The sequence below is a fragment of the Capsicum annuum genome, chromosome 6, assembly GCF_002878395.1.
Source record: "Capsicum annuum cultivar UCD-10X-F1 chromosome 6, UCD10Xv1.1, whole genome shotgun sequence".
Lineage (NCBI taxonomy): Eukaryota > Viridiplantae > Streptophyta > Magnoliopsida > Solanales > Solanaceae > Capsicum > Capsicum annuum.
The window spans coordinates 218,652,035-218,668,893 of NC_061116.1; the positions used below are offsets into that span (position 1 = coordinate 218,652,035).

A 16,859-nucleotide genomic window follows, 5' to 3' on the forward strand; every position below is an offset into this window, starting at 1 on the left:
TGGAAAATTGTGAAAACAACAAGTTGTTTTCACTTTTTGGAATCAACTCCGGAATAATTTTTTGAATTTTCATGGCCAAACATCACAATTTTTGGAAAACTGAAAAAAGTGAAAAAAATAAAATCGAAAAAAAGGAAAAAGAATTCATGGCCAAATGAAAGTTGGAAATGAAAGTGGAAAATTGTGAAAAGTTGTTTTCACTTTTTGGAATCCATCTCCGAAATAATTTTTCAAATTTTTATGACCAAACACCATAATTTTCGAAAAAGTGAAAAAAGTAGAAAAAAAAATCGGAAAAAAGGAAAAAAGAAAATTATGGCCAAACGGGCCTAAGTGCCTATCGATGTATTCACCCTATTCAATACTATTACATCATCATCGATCATGATTAATTAATAACGAGTTTCTGCTTTCTTCTTTTCAACATCTACATAAACCTGCACGACTTTTTTTAAAAAATTCCTTTCTTTGACATAGAATTTACTTGCACGGCAGGCTGGACACCTGGCGAAAACTTTAATTCACCGAACCGTCTTTTTAGAATCCTCACCACGGGCATCAAATCCACCTAATTCTTCCAAAAATTCTTCAGCAACATGCACAATTTCCTCATGGACTTCATTGGCAAGTAGTTTCACATTTTACACAGGTACTTCAATAGCAAAGTGTAATCCTAAACACACACACACACCCCAAAAAAAAAAAAAAAAGAAGAAGAAAAAAAAAAAACTAAGCAATGGAATGAATGTGTAATATGGATAGCAAATTAAAGTTTGTGCATTGATAATGCATTATAGTCTTATAACATCATGTTATGTTACTAGTAATAATAACAAGTACATAATTAGGACTACAATTTTAACAAAATAACTTGGAAAAATAAGGCAAGTAAATGTTATCACATGTTAAATTACATTGATAATATATATGTATAACTACTTAAGCATTAGATATATGTATCATGATCTCATCGGAAATAAAGGAGAAACTAAGTCAATCCCTTTTGAGCCGGGATCGAAAACAACCTCTTTGTCTCAGTTGTGGGACTACAATGGAGATGTTGTTGTTGTTGTAACGTGATCCTTTGCTGCAAAAGGTCAATATAATCCACAGTTGTTATCATAATTAAGTAAATAAAACTGTGGTTTGCTCACCAACTGCTTAATCTTTTAGATGAGAATACACTTCATCAACATAAATGTGCTATATGTATCTAACAATTTAAACTTTTAGATGAGACGATCACACACTTCTACGATAATAATAAAAAGAGGAGAGAATTATGAAGGTACCAAGCACAAGTCAACAAATGCAGCTACAATGAAATGTTGATTCTTGATGTCATTAATCTTCAAGAACCAAGTAAGCAACTCCTCCATGAATCCCCAATCCATTTCTCCCTCCCAACCACCATAAGCTTTAGTCATTTGCTCCATTGAATGCATGAAATCCATCTTAGGATTCTCAGTATCCACAGCTAAAACTACGCAATCCTTGAAAGGGAAACCAGCCATGGATAGTACTGAACACGAATCATTTTCTTCGAACGATAGCCTCCTTGATGCCAATGCTTGTTTAGCCATCTCCAATGCCTCTTCTGGACATGTTGAACAACAAGCACTTTCTGGAAATAGACCAAACATGTTGTTAGCAGTACTCACTAGTAAAGTTTGATCATATTTGGTAGTAATTATTTTCCTCTTCTTTTTCAAGAATGAGAAATGCTTCCATAAGGTAAGGTATTTCATTTTTTAGAAGACTCAACTTGTTAGGTTTTCTTTTGAATTCAGAATTATAAAGGGTGGTTCCCTATATTTTACTGCTAGGTAGCTGCAGATTCATTTATAGTAACGACAACTACTCTTAGAAAAAATAAATAAATACTGTATACTGAGGTGTACAAAGTTGCTATCTTTAAAAAGTATATTGCTTGTATACTTTTTATGGAATTACAGACAAGTCCCTTGATCAGGATATAACTAATAAGTAGCCCATTTGATTAATTTTTGGTAGTTCAAAATTCCTATTTAGTGTTGAGGTTTGACTATTAATTATAAAGAAAGTCAGTTGCACTAAAGCTTCCGCGATACGCAGGGTACGGGAAAGAATACGAACATAAGTGTCTAATGTACGCAGTCTTACCTTTCATTTCTGCCGACCACAAGGCCATTTCAACAAGGGTCTATTATACGTAGTTTTATTTTGTATTTCTGCCGACCACAAGGTTTCACTAGTAATTACTCGTATTAGTTTATTTCTCATATGATCACTCAACTAATAATTATTATCTTCTTTTTTGTTTCAATTTTTTTTTAATAAAGAAAATGACTTTACGAGATATAATAACTGTTGGTTGCGTGAAATATCAAGTCTATTAATTAAGCGTGAAAGTAGGTGAGGGAGGGTACTGATTAGCTCAAATATGTTATTGTTAGACAGTTAAACGTAAATAATATTATAAATGGTGAACAGTAGTAAATAGTAAATATTAAAGTCTCTTTTTAACTTTTGTGGGGACATAGTAGTTCTAAATACCACAAAACAATTAAATTCCTAATAGAAGAAATTTATAGTCCTGAGTTGAATTTCTTTTGTTTTGAATGTGATTTCTAGGATTATTTTACATCAATATTCCATTATCAATGATTGCAGGTTAGTTTAGGAAGCCCACTAGTGTCCCATTCCTATAGGAAACAGAATGCGGTTGCAGATGCCATGACAAAGTTGGGGGCTCAGCTGGAGAAGTAACTCAACACCAGCCTTTTTGAAGTTTCGCCGATGTGTGCACAACAAGTTCTGTGGACAGATATGGCTAAAACTTTTTTTGTTAGATCAGTAAATGGTTGTAAATTACCCAATGTTTTGTACTTAACCCCGACTGATCACTGTTAGAGATGATTCCCAGCTACTATTTATTTTAATGCAGTCTTTCTTACCAAAAATATATTAAAAGTTCTTGCTCTTAATATTTCCTTACTTTTTAAATATATACTTTTAAGAGATGATTTTTCCCCTGATACAATTATCAAAAGATAATTTGATATCCTCAAGAAAAATTACAAACTCCATGAATGCATGATATTAGGACGGAGTCAATACTTTCTCCTCAACATGTTTGAATTATGTGAACCAACTTAATTGCTACTTTAAAGTACTAAAGTTCGATTACTTTTATTTATTTAGTTAGATAACTAAACAGCATTAATAATTCATTTGAATTTCTTAATTGCTGAATAAACAGATTGCTTTAAGAGCTTCGGTTTTGTAGCAAGTAAAACTGATCGAAATGGCTTTTTCCTTATTGTATTTTCTTTTAAGTTTGTTTTGATATATGTTTTATTTGTGCTGAGGGTGTACCAGAAACAACCTGTCTACATTCTAACGATAGGAGCTAGTAAGCTTTGCATTCACACCACATTTTTTATATCACGTTTCGAAATTACACTAGTATGTTATTGTTCTTATTGTTCTAGTTGACTTACCTTGTTGATCAAGCTGCACATAGTAGAAGTAATTTGGATCTGGGTCCTAGTATAGATGCCTATTTTTTATTTTGACACCTATTTGTATAGAGTATACAATGCCATAATTAAAGACATTATAACCCTGTCTTCTATTACATTTTAGGGTGGATAAGTGGTTGGAGATATAAAACATTCGTTGAATGTTTATACATGTGATCAAGTCTTTAACTTTTGTGGGAAACCAGTAGTATTAAATACCACAAACAATGTCCTAATAATTAAGATAGGTATAGGTCATATAGTTGAGTTGATTTCTTCTGTTTGAATATAACTTTTAGAAATATTTTTACATCAATATAAAATGTTCTTGATCCAATATATATTTTCACCTCCTCAACATATGTAAGTACTGATCGAAATGGTTTAATTTCTTCACTATTGTATTCTTTAAAATTTTATTTTTTTCTTGAGCCGAGGTCTATCAAAAACCTCTTTATATATGTGTTCACGCCATCTTTCTCGGCCACGCATATAACAAACACTGCACTAAATATATTATCGCATCGGGGACTCACCTTGTTGATCAATCTGCAAATACTAGGAGTAATTTGGATATAATCCGGCCCTATTCTAGATACCTATTTGTTTTATTTAAACACCTATGAGTATAGAGTATACAATGACATAATTAAAGAAATTATTAACCCGGTCTTGTATTTACATTTTAGTGTTGGATAAGTGGTTGGAGATATAAAACATTAGTTGAATGCCTTTTATTACTTGTCTAATAATAGCCATTATAGACTATTAGCTAGCTAGCTCTAATTAACTAGGTCCATGTTTGACTACAACTACATAATTGGATTTGGACTGGTTTCTAATGTAGCATGAACTTCGAATATTAGTCTTTCTGATCATTTTTTGTATTTGCTTTTCATATATATATATATCTCATGCATTAATTAAATGTGACGTTTAAGAGAGACAGAGATAGCAGCTTAGATAATATTTTTATGATTATAATAATTCAACAACTTTTTTAAAGAATAAAAACCTTAAAAACTGGAAATATGGACCAAAAGAGTATCAATATTACCATGTAAGGAATCTATCCATGCAAATTAGTTAGATTTTCTAATATTTATAACATTTTTATTCAAATTCAAATATTCCAAGTTTTAGTCAATTAAATTGTTTCAGACAATTTTCTATAAATTTTCATCATTCAAGAGTTTTTAAATCTTTTAAAGTACAATAGATTCATTGCGAAAAGTTACCAACATTTCATTTCTCAACTCCAAAAGTGATCCCACAAAGCTATACTTACTTTGATATCCATAGGACAATTTGGTTTCCGCCTTCAAGTTATATATACAAATACAAAGCTAACGATAATTATTTAATGATAAGTGATATGTTTAACTCATTAAATTAAAATGAGATATATTGTTTATAGTTTAAAACATTAACAGGTGCCCAACCCATTTGATAAAAATATACTTCATATTTGCTTTTAACTTATCACAGCATTTTCATGTACTAGTTTTTTAATCTCCACCTGTCCTTTTAAGTTCCATTTGATTATAGATTTTGAGGGTAGATTTTCAAAATAAAAAACAAAAAAATTATTTGTTCATGAAACTTAGTCAATTTTTGGAAATTTATCTTCCAAAATTTTTTAAAATTCATTCACAAAATTTTTAATTCTTTACAACAAAAATACATATCCAAACAACTCCAAATTCTATAATATTTTTCAACTAGACTTTAAAAACTCTTTTTAAAAAATAAAATAAAAAATCATCTATGAATATTTGAATTGACTTAGTTTAAGTATTTTTATCCGTCTAATAATAGTTGTGCACTATTGATTTGACACTCATGTTAAAAGACAATAAATAATAGAAATAATATTATTATATCATCCTTTAAATATAATAAATTTAATATACTGAAAATGCATTGAGTGATGAAGAGTATTTAATAGAAAGAATAAAATGAATAGAAAATATAAAATATTTAAACTAAACAATATTATTAAAAGAAAGTAGTTTTTCATCATTTTTCGAATGCGTGAATAAACTAAAAAATAAAAAAATTATAAGCACTTACTTTTTTAGCAATAAGCTATGAATTATTCTCATACCAAGCAAAATTTGTACAAAGCAAGGAGCATCAAGAGCACTAAATTGTATGCACCTCGACCTCAAAGGAATCAACAGAAAACCGAATAAACTATTAGCTAGTTACATTTATCCTTTGTATCAAAACTTGATAGTGTCTTACTTTCCTCAACCCTTGGATAAACGTCATTCTCTCCTTCAGTTCCCTCTTGATTCGAGTGATAGTAAACTCAGTATTTACATTTATCTTCCTGAATTGTTTCCAATTCCTGGCTTGCCAAGTATAGTAGATCATAGCCCTATACATTGCAGCCACCATTTCCTTCTTCAACTGCCTCCAACACCTTCTTTTAATCCAAGAAAGTGTTTGGTATACTGTACCTTTGAGAATTACAACTCCAAACCATTGCGACAATTTAGTTTTCGCTTTATTCATCCAGTTGCAGTCCATGAACAGGTGTTTTTGAGTCTCAGCTTCCTCGTCACATAAGCACCAAACCTCATCTTCCACCTGCAAGTTTAATTTCTGTATTCTCTCCTTGGTGAGTAATCTTTCCTGATAAGCAAGCCACAACATCATCCTTTGCCTTGGTAGCATGATAGAGCTCCATATCAAATCTGATTCAGGCCACTTGTTTAGCATCCCCAACATGGCATTGTAACTACAAGACATGGAATATTTCCCGTTGGATGTTAACATATAAGTTCCCCTTTGGTACCACTGTTTCATTTCCTCTTTAACTTCATTTAGTTTCTTCAATACCAACCACTATCTTGGAGAGCTTTGTGTCACCAAATGTCATCTGATCCTTTCATATACACTTCATGGATCCATTTTACTCATAACACATCTTGCTTGCTAGCCGATTGCCATATTAACTTTCCTACTGCAACAATATTCCACTTTTGACAGCCTTTGATATTTAAACCACTATATTTTTTTTGGTGCACACACCTTGTCCCAAGCCATCAATACCACTTTCTTGTGCCCTTCATTAGTTCCCCATAAGAAATCTCTACATTTTTTGTCTATTTCCATCAGCACACTATGGTAGTATGAACACAGTGCACCAAAAGTTGTAAAGTTAAAAGAACACTGCATTAATGATTTGCAACCTCCCAGCATAAGATAGTTATCTTGTGTACCCTACTAAAATTCTTTTAGTGATTTTTTCTACTAGCTGAAAACAATCCACCTTATTCCATCTCTTTAAAGAAAGCGGGAGGCCTAACTATCTGATAGGCAGGTTTCCTAAAGAGAACTCTGTACTTCTCAAAATGCTTTCCTTTGTTGGGTTATCCATACCAGCCAAAAAAATATTAGACTTCTGTAGATTTGCTTCTAAACCAGTCACATGGCTGAAGTGTTTCAAAGCCTCCATTACCCGATTGATAGACCTTATATCACCTTTATAGAACACCATTAGATCATTTGCAAAAATGAGATGTGTGACCTTATTAGCTTGACACATATAGTGAAACTGGAAATCCTCCACCTCGCATATCTTCCTTAAAGTTCTAGTGAGGTATTCCATAATAAGAACAAATAAAAGGGGTGACATGGGGTCCCCTTGTCTGAGTCCCCTTTTACACTTAAAGTATCCATAACTCACTCCATTAAGCTTTATAGTAAAACCAGTTGTTGTAACACATGTCATGACCAGTTGTACAAATGAGGGTGGAAATCCATATCCCGTCAAATCTTCCTCAATAAACTCCTAGCTAACCATATCATACGCCTTCTTTAAATCAATTTTCATTAAGCATCTTGGTGTTGTTTTCCTCTTATAGTGCCTTAAGAGGTCGTGACATATCAACACATTGTGAATCAAGGATCTTCCCTCTACAAAAGCTGCTTGATTATTAGCCACAACCACTACAAAAGCTTTCTTTATTCTTCCACATATCATTTTTCAGATGCACTTGTAAATGACATTGCAACTAGCAATTGGCCTGAATTGGCTTGCTAAAATAGGACCTTCAACCTTTGGTATTAAGGAAATTATTGTTGCATTGAGTTGGTTTAGTAATTTTCCATTCCCCATGAAATCTAGTACTGCTTGTGTCATATTTGGCTCCACTATACTCCAGGTTGCTCGAAAAAAACCACTCCCATACCCATCCAGGGGCTCTTGTTTATGTCTATACTGAACATAGCATCCTTGACCTCTTTGTGTGTGTATGCCTGGACCAGTGGCAATTGCTCATTAGTAGTTAGAACAGTACTTTGTCTTAGTATTCCAGCATTTGCTACTTTCCTTCTTTGTTCTTTCTCTCTAAGCAAGCGTTGATATTAGTCAACAAAGACCTCTGCAATAGCCTGTTGGTCAGTCCAAAGTCCTCCATATTTGTCCTGTACCTGAATAGTAGCATGTTGTAGTCTCTTATGTTTAATCACAGCATGAAAAAACCTTGTGTTGTCATCAGCGAGCTGCAACCAATTGACCTTACTTCTTTGTTGTAGGAAACATTCAGCCAAATATGATGATCTTCTAAATTTTTGATGCAATCTCTTTTTCTGTTTCTGCAGGTCACTATCTTGTGGATACATGTGTAATTCAGCTTGAGCCCCTGCTAGGGCGATCCTATCCTCATCTGCCTCAGTAATAATGTTCCTGAAATGCTGACTATTCAGCACTCTCAGTTGTTTTTTCATCACCTTCAATCTTTTGACGATTCTGAACATTTGATACCCTTTTACCTTGTAATTCCATCCCTCACGCACTATATTCATAAACTGTGGATGAATGGTCCATACATTACAAAACTTAAAAGCTGGCATTTCCTTCTTCGGCTCATTTATTAAGGAAATTCTTACCGGCCAATGGTCACTCAGCCCCTTAGGTATGAAGTTAGCACTATAAGCTGGCATATTGACAATTCACTCATCATTTACAAAAACCCAGTCTATCTTTGAGAAAACCCTCACATCACCTTTATCATTCCATGTGTAGTTATTGCCTTGTCTATGTAATTTCACTAGTTCGCACTCTTCCACACAAGCCTGAAAATCAACTATCTCTGTCATACTCACTGGATTACCCCCAATTCTATCATCAGTATGTAGGACTGAGTTGAAGTCACCCATTACTATCCAAGCAAGATTATTTCCTATCTTCACAGTTTCTAAATAAGTCCATAACCCTTTCCTTTCCTCTCTTGTGTTGAATGCATAAGCCACAGTCACCAAGTACTCTATCTGTAGTTTATGATTTTTAACTCTACAAGTGATAGCTTGTGCACAACTTGTCATCATCTGCACCTGGAAATAATCAGCTCTCCATAAAATCCACACCCTCCCATTATAGTGATCAATATGGTTGGTACAGTACTCCCAACCTCCAAATATACTACTTGCAACTTTGGTTATATTATTAGCCTTAATTTTAGTCTCGACAAGACCTACAAAACCAACATTCTTTTTATTACAAAGGAGTTTGTGTTTGATCTCCTTTTGCTTGTTAGGGGCATTTAAACCCCTAACATTCCAGCACAACAGGTTATCCATTCGCCCTGGGGGTTTTCATCCCACCCCCATTCTCTTCTGCTTTATTAGTGTGTTTATCTGCTAACTCTGCAAGCACTTCAAAAGTATTTATTTGCATTAACACAGTTGGTTGTTGAACCTGTGACCTCTGTCTAAATAGACTTCCTGATTTTGAGCCTCGTTGGAGCCAGCCTACAGTCTTCTCACTTGCCTCCAGTTCACCTGCAGTACCACTTGGTCCTTCCCCTGCGTCTGCTCTACTAGTTAGTGTAGGTTCCTTCACCTGTCTATCCCCGTTCATTAGCTTCTCCTCTGTTTCCATCTGTTTCCCTACTGCCTTGGTTCTATTTTGTTGTTATGCCTCCCGTTTCCTCTGTTTTTCTGGATTATTTGGGGGATTTTTCTTCCTACATACCCCTTCATCATGCCCATACTGTTTGCAGAAGTTACACAATGTAGGTTTCCAGTCATACTGGACTTTCTGCTCCATCAGTTAACCTCTTTTATTCCTAAAGAACACCTTCTCCGGCAGGTTTCCCCTCATCTCTACTTCAATTAGCAGCCTTGCGAAACTCAACCCTATCTTCTTCTCCGTGTTAATGTCCACCATTAATGGCTTCCCAATCAAACTCCCAATTTTACTCAAACCTTTAGGGCTCCAGTACTTGAACTCCAACCCAGGTAATTTCACCCAAATAGGCACTGTATACAGTTCTTCTCGAGTGAACTCCATTTCTGAGGACCACGCTTTAACGATCAGCGGCTTGTTATCGAAGTGGTATATCCCCCCTTGCAGAACCTCATCCATTCTCACCTTCGAGTCGAATCGCACCAGCACAACACCATTTTTCAACATCGAGATCTTGTTTATTCCGTGTTTCCCCCATTGACGTTGAATATAACCATTTATCACTAAGAATGGTGGATGTGCTCCTAGGACGTAGCACACAATTGCGTGTTTCCAATATTTGATTTCTGAGCTTATATCCTCAACGTCAATCTCACATATCTCCTCTTCCCCTTGTTTCTCGGGAGCTACAAATTCAAGCTTAAAACCCGCTTTAGCAAGCTTGGTTAAGTCAAATTTTGTCCCAAATTGAGTCCTTCTTCCTCAATTCCTCCTCATTTTCAACCTCATCTGCCCACGATTGTGTTGTTCTCTTTTCTGGATCACTGTTTTCCATTCCTGTGTCGCTTTCTCGGCTAAGGTAGCTGCTTTAAGTTTCCTATCCTTCTACTCCAGTTGCTTCGACGTTCGCCCATAGTCACGGGAACAACAACTTGGAGCCTCCCCTCCTATCGAAAGTGTTCCGTTTCAATTAGATATAGTATATGGAGCAGTCAACACTGGTGAAGCTTGACTAAGAATAGTCAAATCTTTAGACAATTTGTGTTTTGGTTTTTATTTGAATTAGTAGTAGGTATTAGTTTTGTACTTTGTTTTGCGGAATCAGTCTTGCTGCGTGATTCTAATTGAAAATTTGAAATTTAGCTACTAGCTAGGAAGTGGACACTTCGGAAAAACTAGTGCATTTTCTTCTCTTCTAACAATTGAATAATTCTATGTGCAACAACAATAATAAAATAATCGTATATTTCCACAATGTAGATATAAAGTGTATATAATCCGCAAATAAAAGAAATTGTTTTCGATAGACTTCATCTTGATTTGACATTAAAGTCTATTATTTAAGTTTGGCTACTTATTTTGACTTTAAAATCTCCCATTTACTTTTGTTCGTGAATTTTGTGAAGTTTGAGAAATTGTTCCACGTATTTCGCATGTATACTATACTTCTTTGGAGGTTAGTTTTTAGAGCAAATTAATTAAAAATCACCCCACACTTGATTTTCTCTAGTTTTTGGGCAACAGCTTAGTAAAGAATTGTTGCGAGATCCTCTGTCTTCAAAAGAAACAATTATTTTTGGACCAAATAAGTATTCAGACTTTGTGAGTTCTTAGTTAATTTGAATGTGTGTACTTCCACTTCCATAAGCTATTGAAATTGAAGTCAAAAGAGAAACGATATTTTCAACTAAAAAGAATAAATTAAATAACTTTTATTTACTAACAGTTAATAAGACACAATTAGTGACTTTCTTTTTCCTAATAAACTTCTAATCCATACAGGACCCCAGCATGTCTCTCTGCTCCATCCTTCACAAAATAAATATCCCTCATTTTCTGAAATGCATGCCACGTCAGCAAGCTATCTGAACCGGCTTGGTGACATTTCCCAACCGCCCGGTCCACAGACAACGTCTTGGCAACCCGGTCCAATCCACCGTACAGACTGTTACAGAACCTCATCATATGCTTCATATCGTAAACTTTATTTCCAAAAAACACCCTGAGGATCTCCAAAAAGTCCTCTAACCGGCCGGGAAGTTCCCGGCGCGTGAGGACTTTCACGAGGTACCCGAAATCATACGCGCTGTGGAAAGTCACCCAGCTCACCGACTCGTTGCACACCAAACCGGACGACATCATGACCTCCGCGAACCGGGCCGAGTCAATCCCTACTTCCCGGTTCGTCTCGAAGTCAATCCCCTGACGGCGGAGTAACTCGATCGAGTCCGGCGCGTACAGATCACGCGCCACATCGAAATCGGAGAAATTGAACTGCCATATGTAACCGTCGCCGTTAGATCCGAAATCAGGGAGGTTACCGTCAACGTCGGATAACGTAAGACCAAGTTGAATAAGATTCAACACGTCGACGTTAGCCTTCAACAACTTGTACTGATCCTCCGACCGCAAACTCAGACGACGACGGTCAGGCTTGATCACTACACCAGGAAACTCAGTATCCATAGATATATAAGGGTACTGATCAATCACTGTAGAAATGAGTTCGAATTCGGATTCCAGATTATCCGCCCACACTTCTCGTATTTTAATACCCATGGATGATGTAAAATCAACAGAATCCTGAAAAGGATAATAATGGTAGTAATTATATATAACCCAAAGTAGGAAATAGGAATTTGATTTGTTGTATGTATGTGTGTGTGGAGTGTGAGGCGAAGAAGGGGATGGGATATATAGTGAATAAAGAGGTGGTGGGGAAGTAGTAAATAAATGTGGGCAAGTGGTGGGCAGTTTAGTGTAAAGAGGGAAGGAGAAAGGAAAGGAGGTTGGAGGGTAATGGGTACGCAGAAATAGGGGGAGTTTTTTTTTTTTCCAATTTGTCTAGGTTCAACGCGTTTGAGTTTGTTGACTCATAGGGAGTTATTATTCGCAACACTTAAGAATAAAAAGTCAATTTTGCTCCACATCACACAGTTAGCAGTTCTCACTTCTAACTGATAGAGTAATTAATACTCCCTCTCTTCACTTTTACTTCGGTTTTTAAAGGTTAAACATATATTTTTCAGTGTGAAAAAAGGATTAAATTTTCGTCTTTATTTTGAAAATTAGTTATTGGTCGAATATTTTCGAATTAACAAATATACTTCTCTTTCAACGTGCAGCATAGGTTGTTCATAAATGAGCAAAAAATAAAATGAAACAAATGCAGAAATATAAAATCAAAATTAGAGAAAATATTTGTTACAAATTCTGCTCCTACTCCAGTTATGTTTAAACTTCAAAATTTGATATACAATTTTATGTGCATCTAGATTCTAGAATTAGTACATAAAATTTTTGAGCAAATGACATAATGAAAAATCTGTGTAGAACCAAATTGTATATAAAGACGTAAGAATGAAGAGATATCACTATTGATACATAAGGAGACATCTTAACTTAATCATTCAAATAAATATCTAGTGGGCCCAGATAAATATGTCGTGTGCCTAATCTGTTGCATTTGAGAGAGATGTATATTTGGTTTTGGCTTTTTTGGACCTCAAGTTGGATCGGGCGAGTAAGATTATAATGTGTTTTATTTTTAAAAAATTGGGTATTTAACATTGATTTAGGATTTTCTATTAAAAGAAAGGTGCATGTGAAAAGTTTCTTAATAACGGGAATAAATTTGACCCTAAATACGACATCAAAAGTAAATTTGATCCCAAACTATAATAAAGGATATATTTAATTAATTTTTCAAAGTAGAACGGTAAATTTAACTTTTTTTTTCTTTATATTAATATATTAATATGAGAAAAATTACATTTTTTCTACGTTTTCAACCATCTAAATTTTAGAGCCAAAATTTCAAATTATACAACTTAAAATTTTAGTCAAAATCATGCTGATTGACTTTAGAAAACAAAATAGTGATAAGTAAAAACAAATGAAGAGAGTATTGGATCAAGATCATTTTTAAAAAATTAAATTGGATCTTTAATTCATTTCTAACCACTGCTTTGTGACTGAAAAAAGATATTGATCAGTATTAATGTGCTGTTTTTAATTTTAAATCTCCACAAATCAAATTGCTAATCTACATTTCTTGAGCTAAATTGCCATAACGAATCTGTTTGGAATGATTTACGATATGTTAAAATGACTAGAGATACTTCCCCGAATGGGCCCTACGCGGCACGAATTCAGATTAGTCGAGCTCCAATGCGGGTATCGAACACCGAATGAGAAACAAAAAAAAAGACTAGAGATACATTTATATTTCATTAATTATAAAATTGAGGAACAATATTGTTTGACCTTTTAATGGAGGGTTTCGATCCAAATAATTTAGGAGCCAAATTAGGTATTTTACATCTGAATTCGAAAAATTATTAGTGAAAAAGGATATTTTTAAGTTACATAACTAATACTCTGGGTATGTTTGATTGATTGAAACTAATGATGAAAATGTTTTAATATTTTTCATATAAAAATGAGATAAAAGACAGAAATGTTATTTCGAATAGTGAAGAGGCGAACTTGGCTCTTTGCCATAAGATTTGTAGAGTGGGAGGAAAACTGACGTCAACTTATGAATAAATTTATTAATGTGTTTATTTGACTAGATTTTCATCATCCAATTATTAATTTAAAATAAGTTATAAAAAGTTAACACAAAATACAATGAATATGAACACAAATTACGAATTGTTCTTTCACAAAATATGGATACTTTATGGGAGGATGATGATTTTTTCTGTACAGACTGGAAGTGAGCTGAGCAAAACTAACTAATTCTGTTTTTTTCTTTTTCGTATTTCCTGTTGTATGTGAAACTGTGGATTTTGGTAGTTTGAGAATTGTGACACCTGCCTTTATCCATTTTAATTTTATGTGATCGCGTTTGACTAATCACGAAATATAAAAATAAATTAAAGTTTTTTAAAATATGTAATTTAAAATAAGTAATAAATACATATATGGTTACAAATAATTTTGTTAAAAGATGAAATAGTTGAGAATCGATTTAAAAAATTGTGTAACATTGCTAAGAAGGGAGGAAATTAAACTGATGAACGAGAATATATTTCTAAGAAAAAGGAAACCTCTTTTTTGATTATTTGAGCAAGGTGGAATTGAATCATCACGATTCACAATCACATGATTGAGAAATTAACAACAACAAAAAGAAAAAGGTCATTTATCGTAGATATAATAATAATAACATATATATTCAGTTCATACCGCTATCTCAAATTAAGTAAAGAAGTAGTTTTCGATAGACCCCGACAATCCATTGTAGATACTTTTGAAACTATTTCCATATCAAGAAAAATTTGTTTCTTTCTACCCCGACATACTATAAAGTCTTTTTCTTAAAAAGAAATAATTTTTGGGAAATATTTCTACTTCATCACATAATTGTGCTATCCGAAAATTGCACTAGGATAAGGCAAACAATTAGTGAAAAGGAAATTGTAATACTCAAATATTTCAGATTTTGGAACTAAAAGGGTTACAGTTGAGTAAGAAAATCTTATCTATGAAGAGGAAATATTGTTTAGAGCAAATATAACTACTTATCCATTACCAACATGGGTTGTGATGTAGTAGATGGGGCTATTTCATCCTCAATCAGAGGTCGAGGGTTCGACCCTGGGTACAGAGAAAACTCTGTTGGGAGCGCTACCACCTTGATGGGCCCTGGAACGCGCGATCTGGATTAGTCAGGGTTCCAATACGAGCACCAAACATCAAATGAAAAATAAAAATAAAAAAAACTATTTATGCATTATTTTTGATCCGTATATTTATTAGCCTAATCCATCTCAGTTCATCAAAAATTTGGATGATGCTAGCTCAAATAAATCCACGGTAAATCAACGCACCTTATTTAACATCTCTAGTGACGTATCTGTCCTAACGAAGATATACAATTCTAGAGGAAATAAAATTGTTGAAAACTAATTTATTTTTTCTTTATTAAATTTAACCAAGCCGCCAAAAGCAATTTAATTAAAAAAAAAAAAAAGAATAACTTTAAGCAATTCGTGGAGATTTCTTCTTCATTTCGCCGTCGGTTTTTTAACTTTTACGAATGTCAATAGTATAATTAATAAATACTCACAAATAATAAGACGGTGGAGGCTTTAATCATTGGTTTAATTTTATAAAATTTTGGTACTACTATTTAGAAACGTGATAAAGGAGGTCAGTGAGTATTTTGGTGCCAGTCAATATATATTGATGTTGTTGCCTTCTCAGAAGACTCCTCCTGTACCCTTTCTTTAATTAGATAATACTATATTAATAGAATCTAGAAGTAGTGGTACTACACTACTAATACCATATATCGTACGGCTGATTTAGTACACCGACTTAGATTAGCAGGATTATTTTATGAGTTGAGATATCTCATGTAATTATTTTATATATGTATTTATTTTACATTATAATGTTGGGATAAAGTTGTCTCAAAATTGGTTACTGCTGCAAAACACCAACACCAACAATAATAAAATAAGTATATTTTTATAAAGTGAAATCTGAGAAAGATGATTATAACGTAGTTCATACCACTATCTCAAAATAAAATAGAAAAATTATTTTTGATAGACCCTAACTCTTTATTTTAGAATTATTTTCTTTATCTGGTGCACCAGTTTGACCCTACTTATTTATATATATATATATATATATATATATATATATATATATATATATATATATATATATCCTGACTGGATTTTGTTGACACTGATTTCTAGTCAATCATGTACACTCAGAGAGTGTATAGACCGAGTAAATAAATGCCTGATAGATTATATTGTGTGACATTATCTAATTATCCACTTACAATTTTGTATAGGTTCAATTTGAGAGTGTTGTGGTCCCAGTCAACATTCTTTTGAAATCATGGGCTCAAGAATATCCAAGAACTTCTAGAAAAAAATTTGAAGTGTGTATTTTATTTCTGTTTAATGTAATTTAATTAGTAATAGATCTAGCTTACCATCCAGCATATCGATATATAGAACTTTATTGAATAGTGTATCAATAAAATATGTGAATTAGATGCATATAAATGACATTTGAATTCTATATGAACTCGTAACTTGAGCCGGGGGTCTTTCGGAAACAGCCTTTCTACTTCATCAGAGGTAGAGGTATGGACTGCGTACATCTTACCCCCCCCAGACCCCACAAAGTGGGAATACACTGGGTTTGTTGTTGTTGAATTCTATATGAAAAAAGTCTGATATAGTAATAAAATATAATATTAAAGTAAAGAATAAACAAGAATGTTCATTATAGGTCAAACCATCGATAACTCTCTAAATTTGACATCATCTTTCATTTTGACACCTCAAATGGATGTTGTTCACCTTTGGCACCTCAAGTAGCCATAAATTATATCACTTTGACACTTTTTACTGATTTAGTAAAGAAATGACACTTTTTACTGATTTAGTAAAGAAAGTGTACCA

The 16,859-nt window shown here is 33.6% G+C and overlaps 2 protein-coding genes across 2 annotated transcripts; both read right to left on the reverse strand.

The window, feature by feature from the left end:
- Positions 1 to 754: 754 nt before the first annotated feature.
- LOC107874658 (transcription repressor OFP13-like) lies at positions 755 to 1,813 on the reverse strand. The gene is made up of 2 exons (XM_016721417.2): positions 1,293 to 1,813; positions 755 to 1,087 (listed from the first exon to the last, which is right to left on the reverse strand). Exons 1-2 carry the CDS (start codon positions 1,746 to 1,748, stop codon positions 989 to 991), a joined length of 555 nt encoding a protein of 184 aa, XP_016576903.1. The 5' UTR covers positions 1,749 to 1,813; the 3' UTR covers positions 755 to 988.
- Positions 1,814 to 11,113: 9,300 nt separating this feature from the next.
- Positions 11,114 to 11,982, reverse strand: LOC107875683 (probable CCR4-associated factor 1 homolog 9). Its single transcript, NM_001325071.1, has one exon. The coding sequence runs from the start codon at positions 11,980 to 11,982 to the stop codon at positions 11,182 to 11,184; it is 801 nt and encodes a 266-aa protein (NP_001312000.1). The 3' UTR covers positions 11,114 to 11,181.
- Between the last annotated feature and the right edge of the window lie 4,877 nt (positions 11,983 to 16,859).

Coding starts and splice junctions, on each gene's coding strand:
- LOC107874658 (XM_016721417.2), bottom strand. CDS start 1,748: ATGAAATACCTTACCTTATGGAAGCATTTCTCATTCTTGAAAAAGAAG. Junction 1,088..1,292: donor CATTTGTTGACTTGTGCTTG/GTACCTTCATAA, acceptor GACCTTTTGCAG/CAAAGGATCACGTTACAACA.
- LOC107875683 (NM_001325071.1), bottom strand. CDS start 11,982: ATGGGTATTAAAATACGAGAAGTGTGGGCGGATAATCTGGAATCCGAA.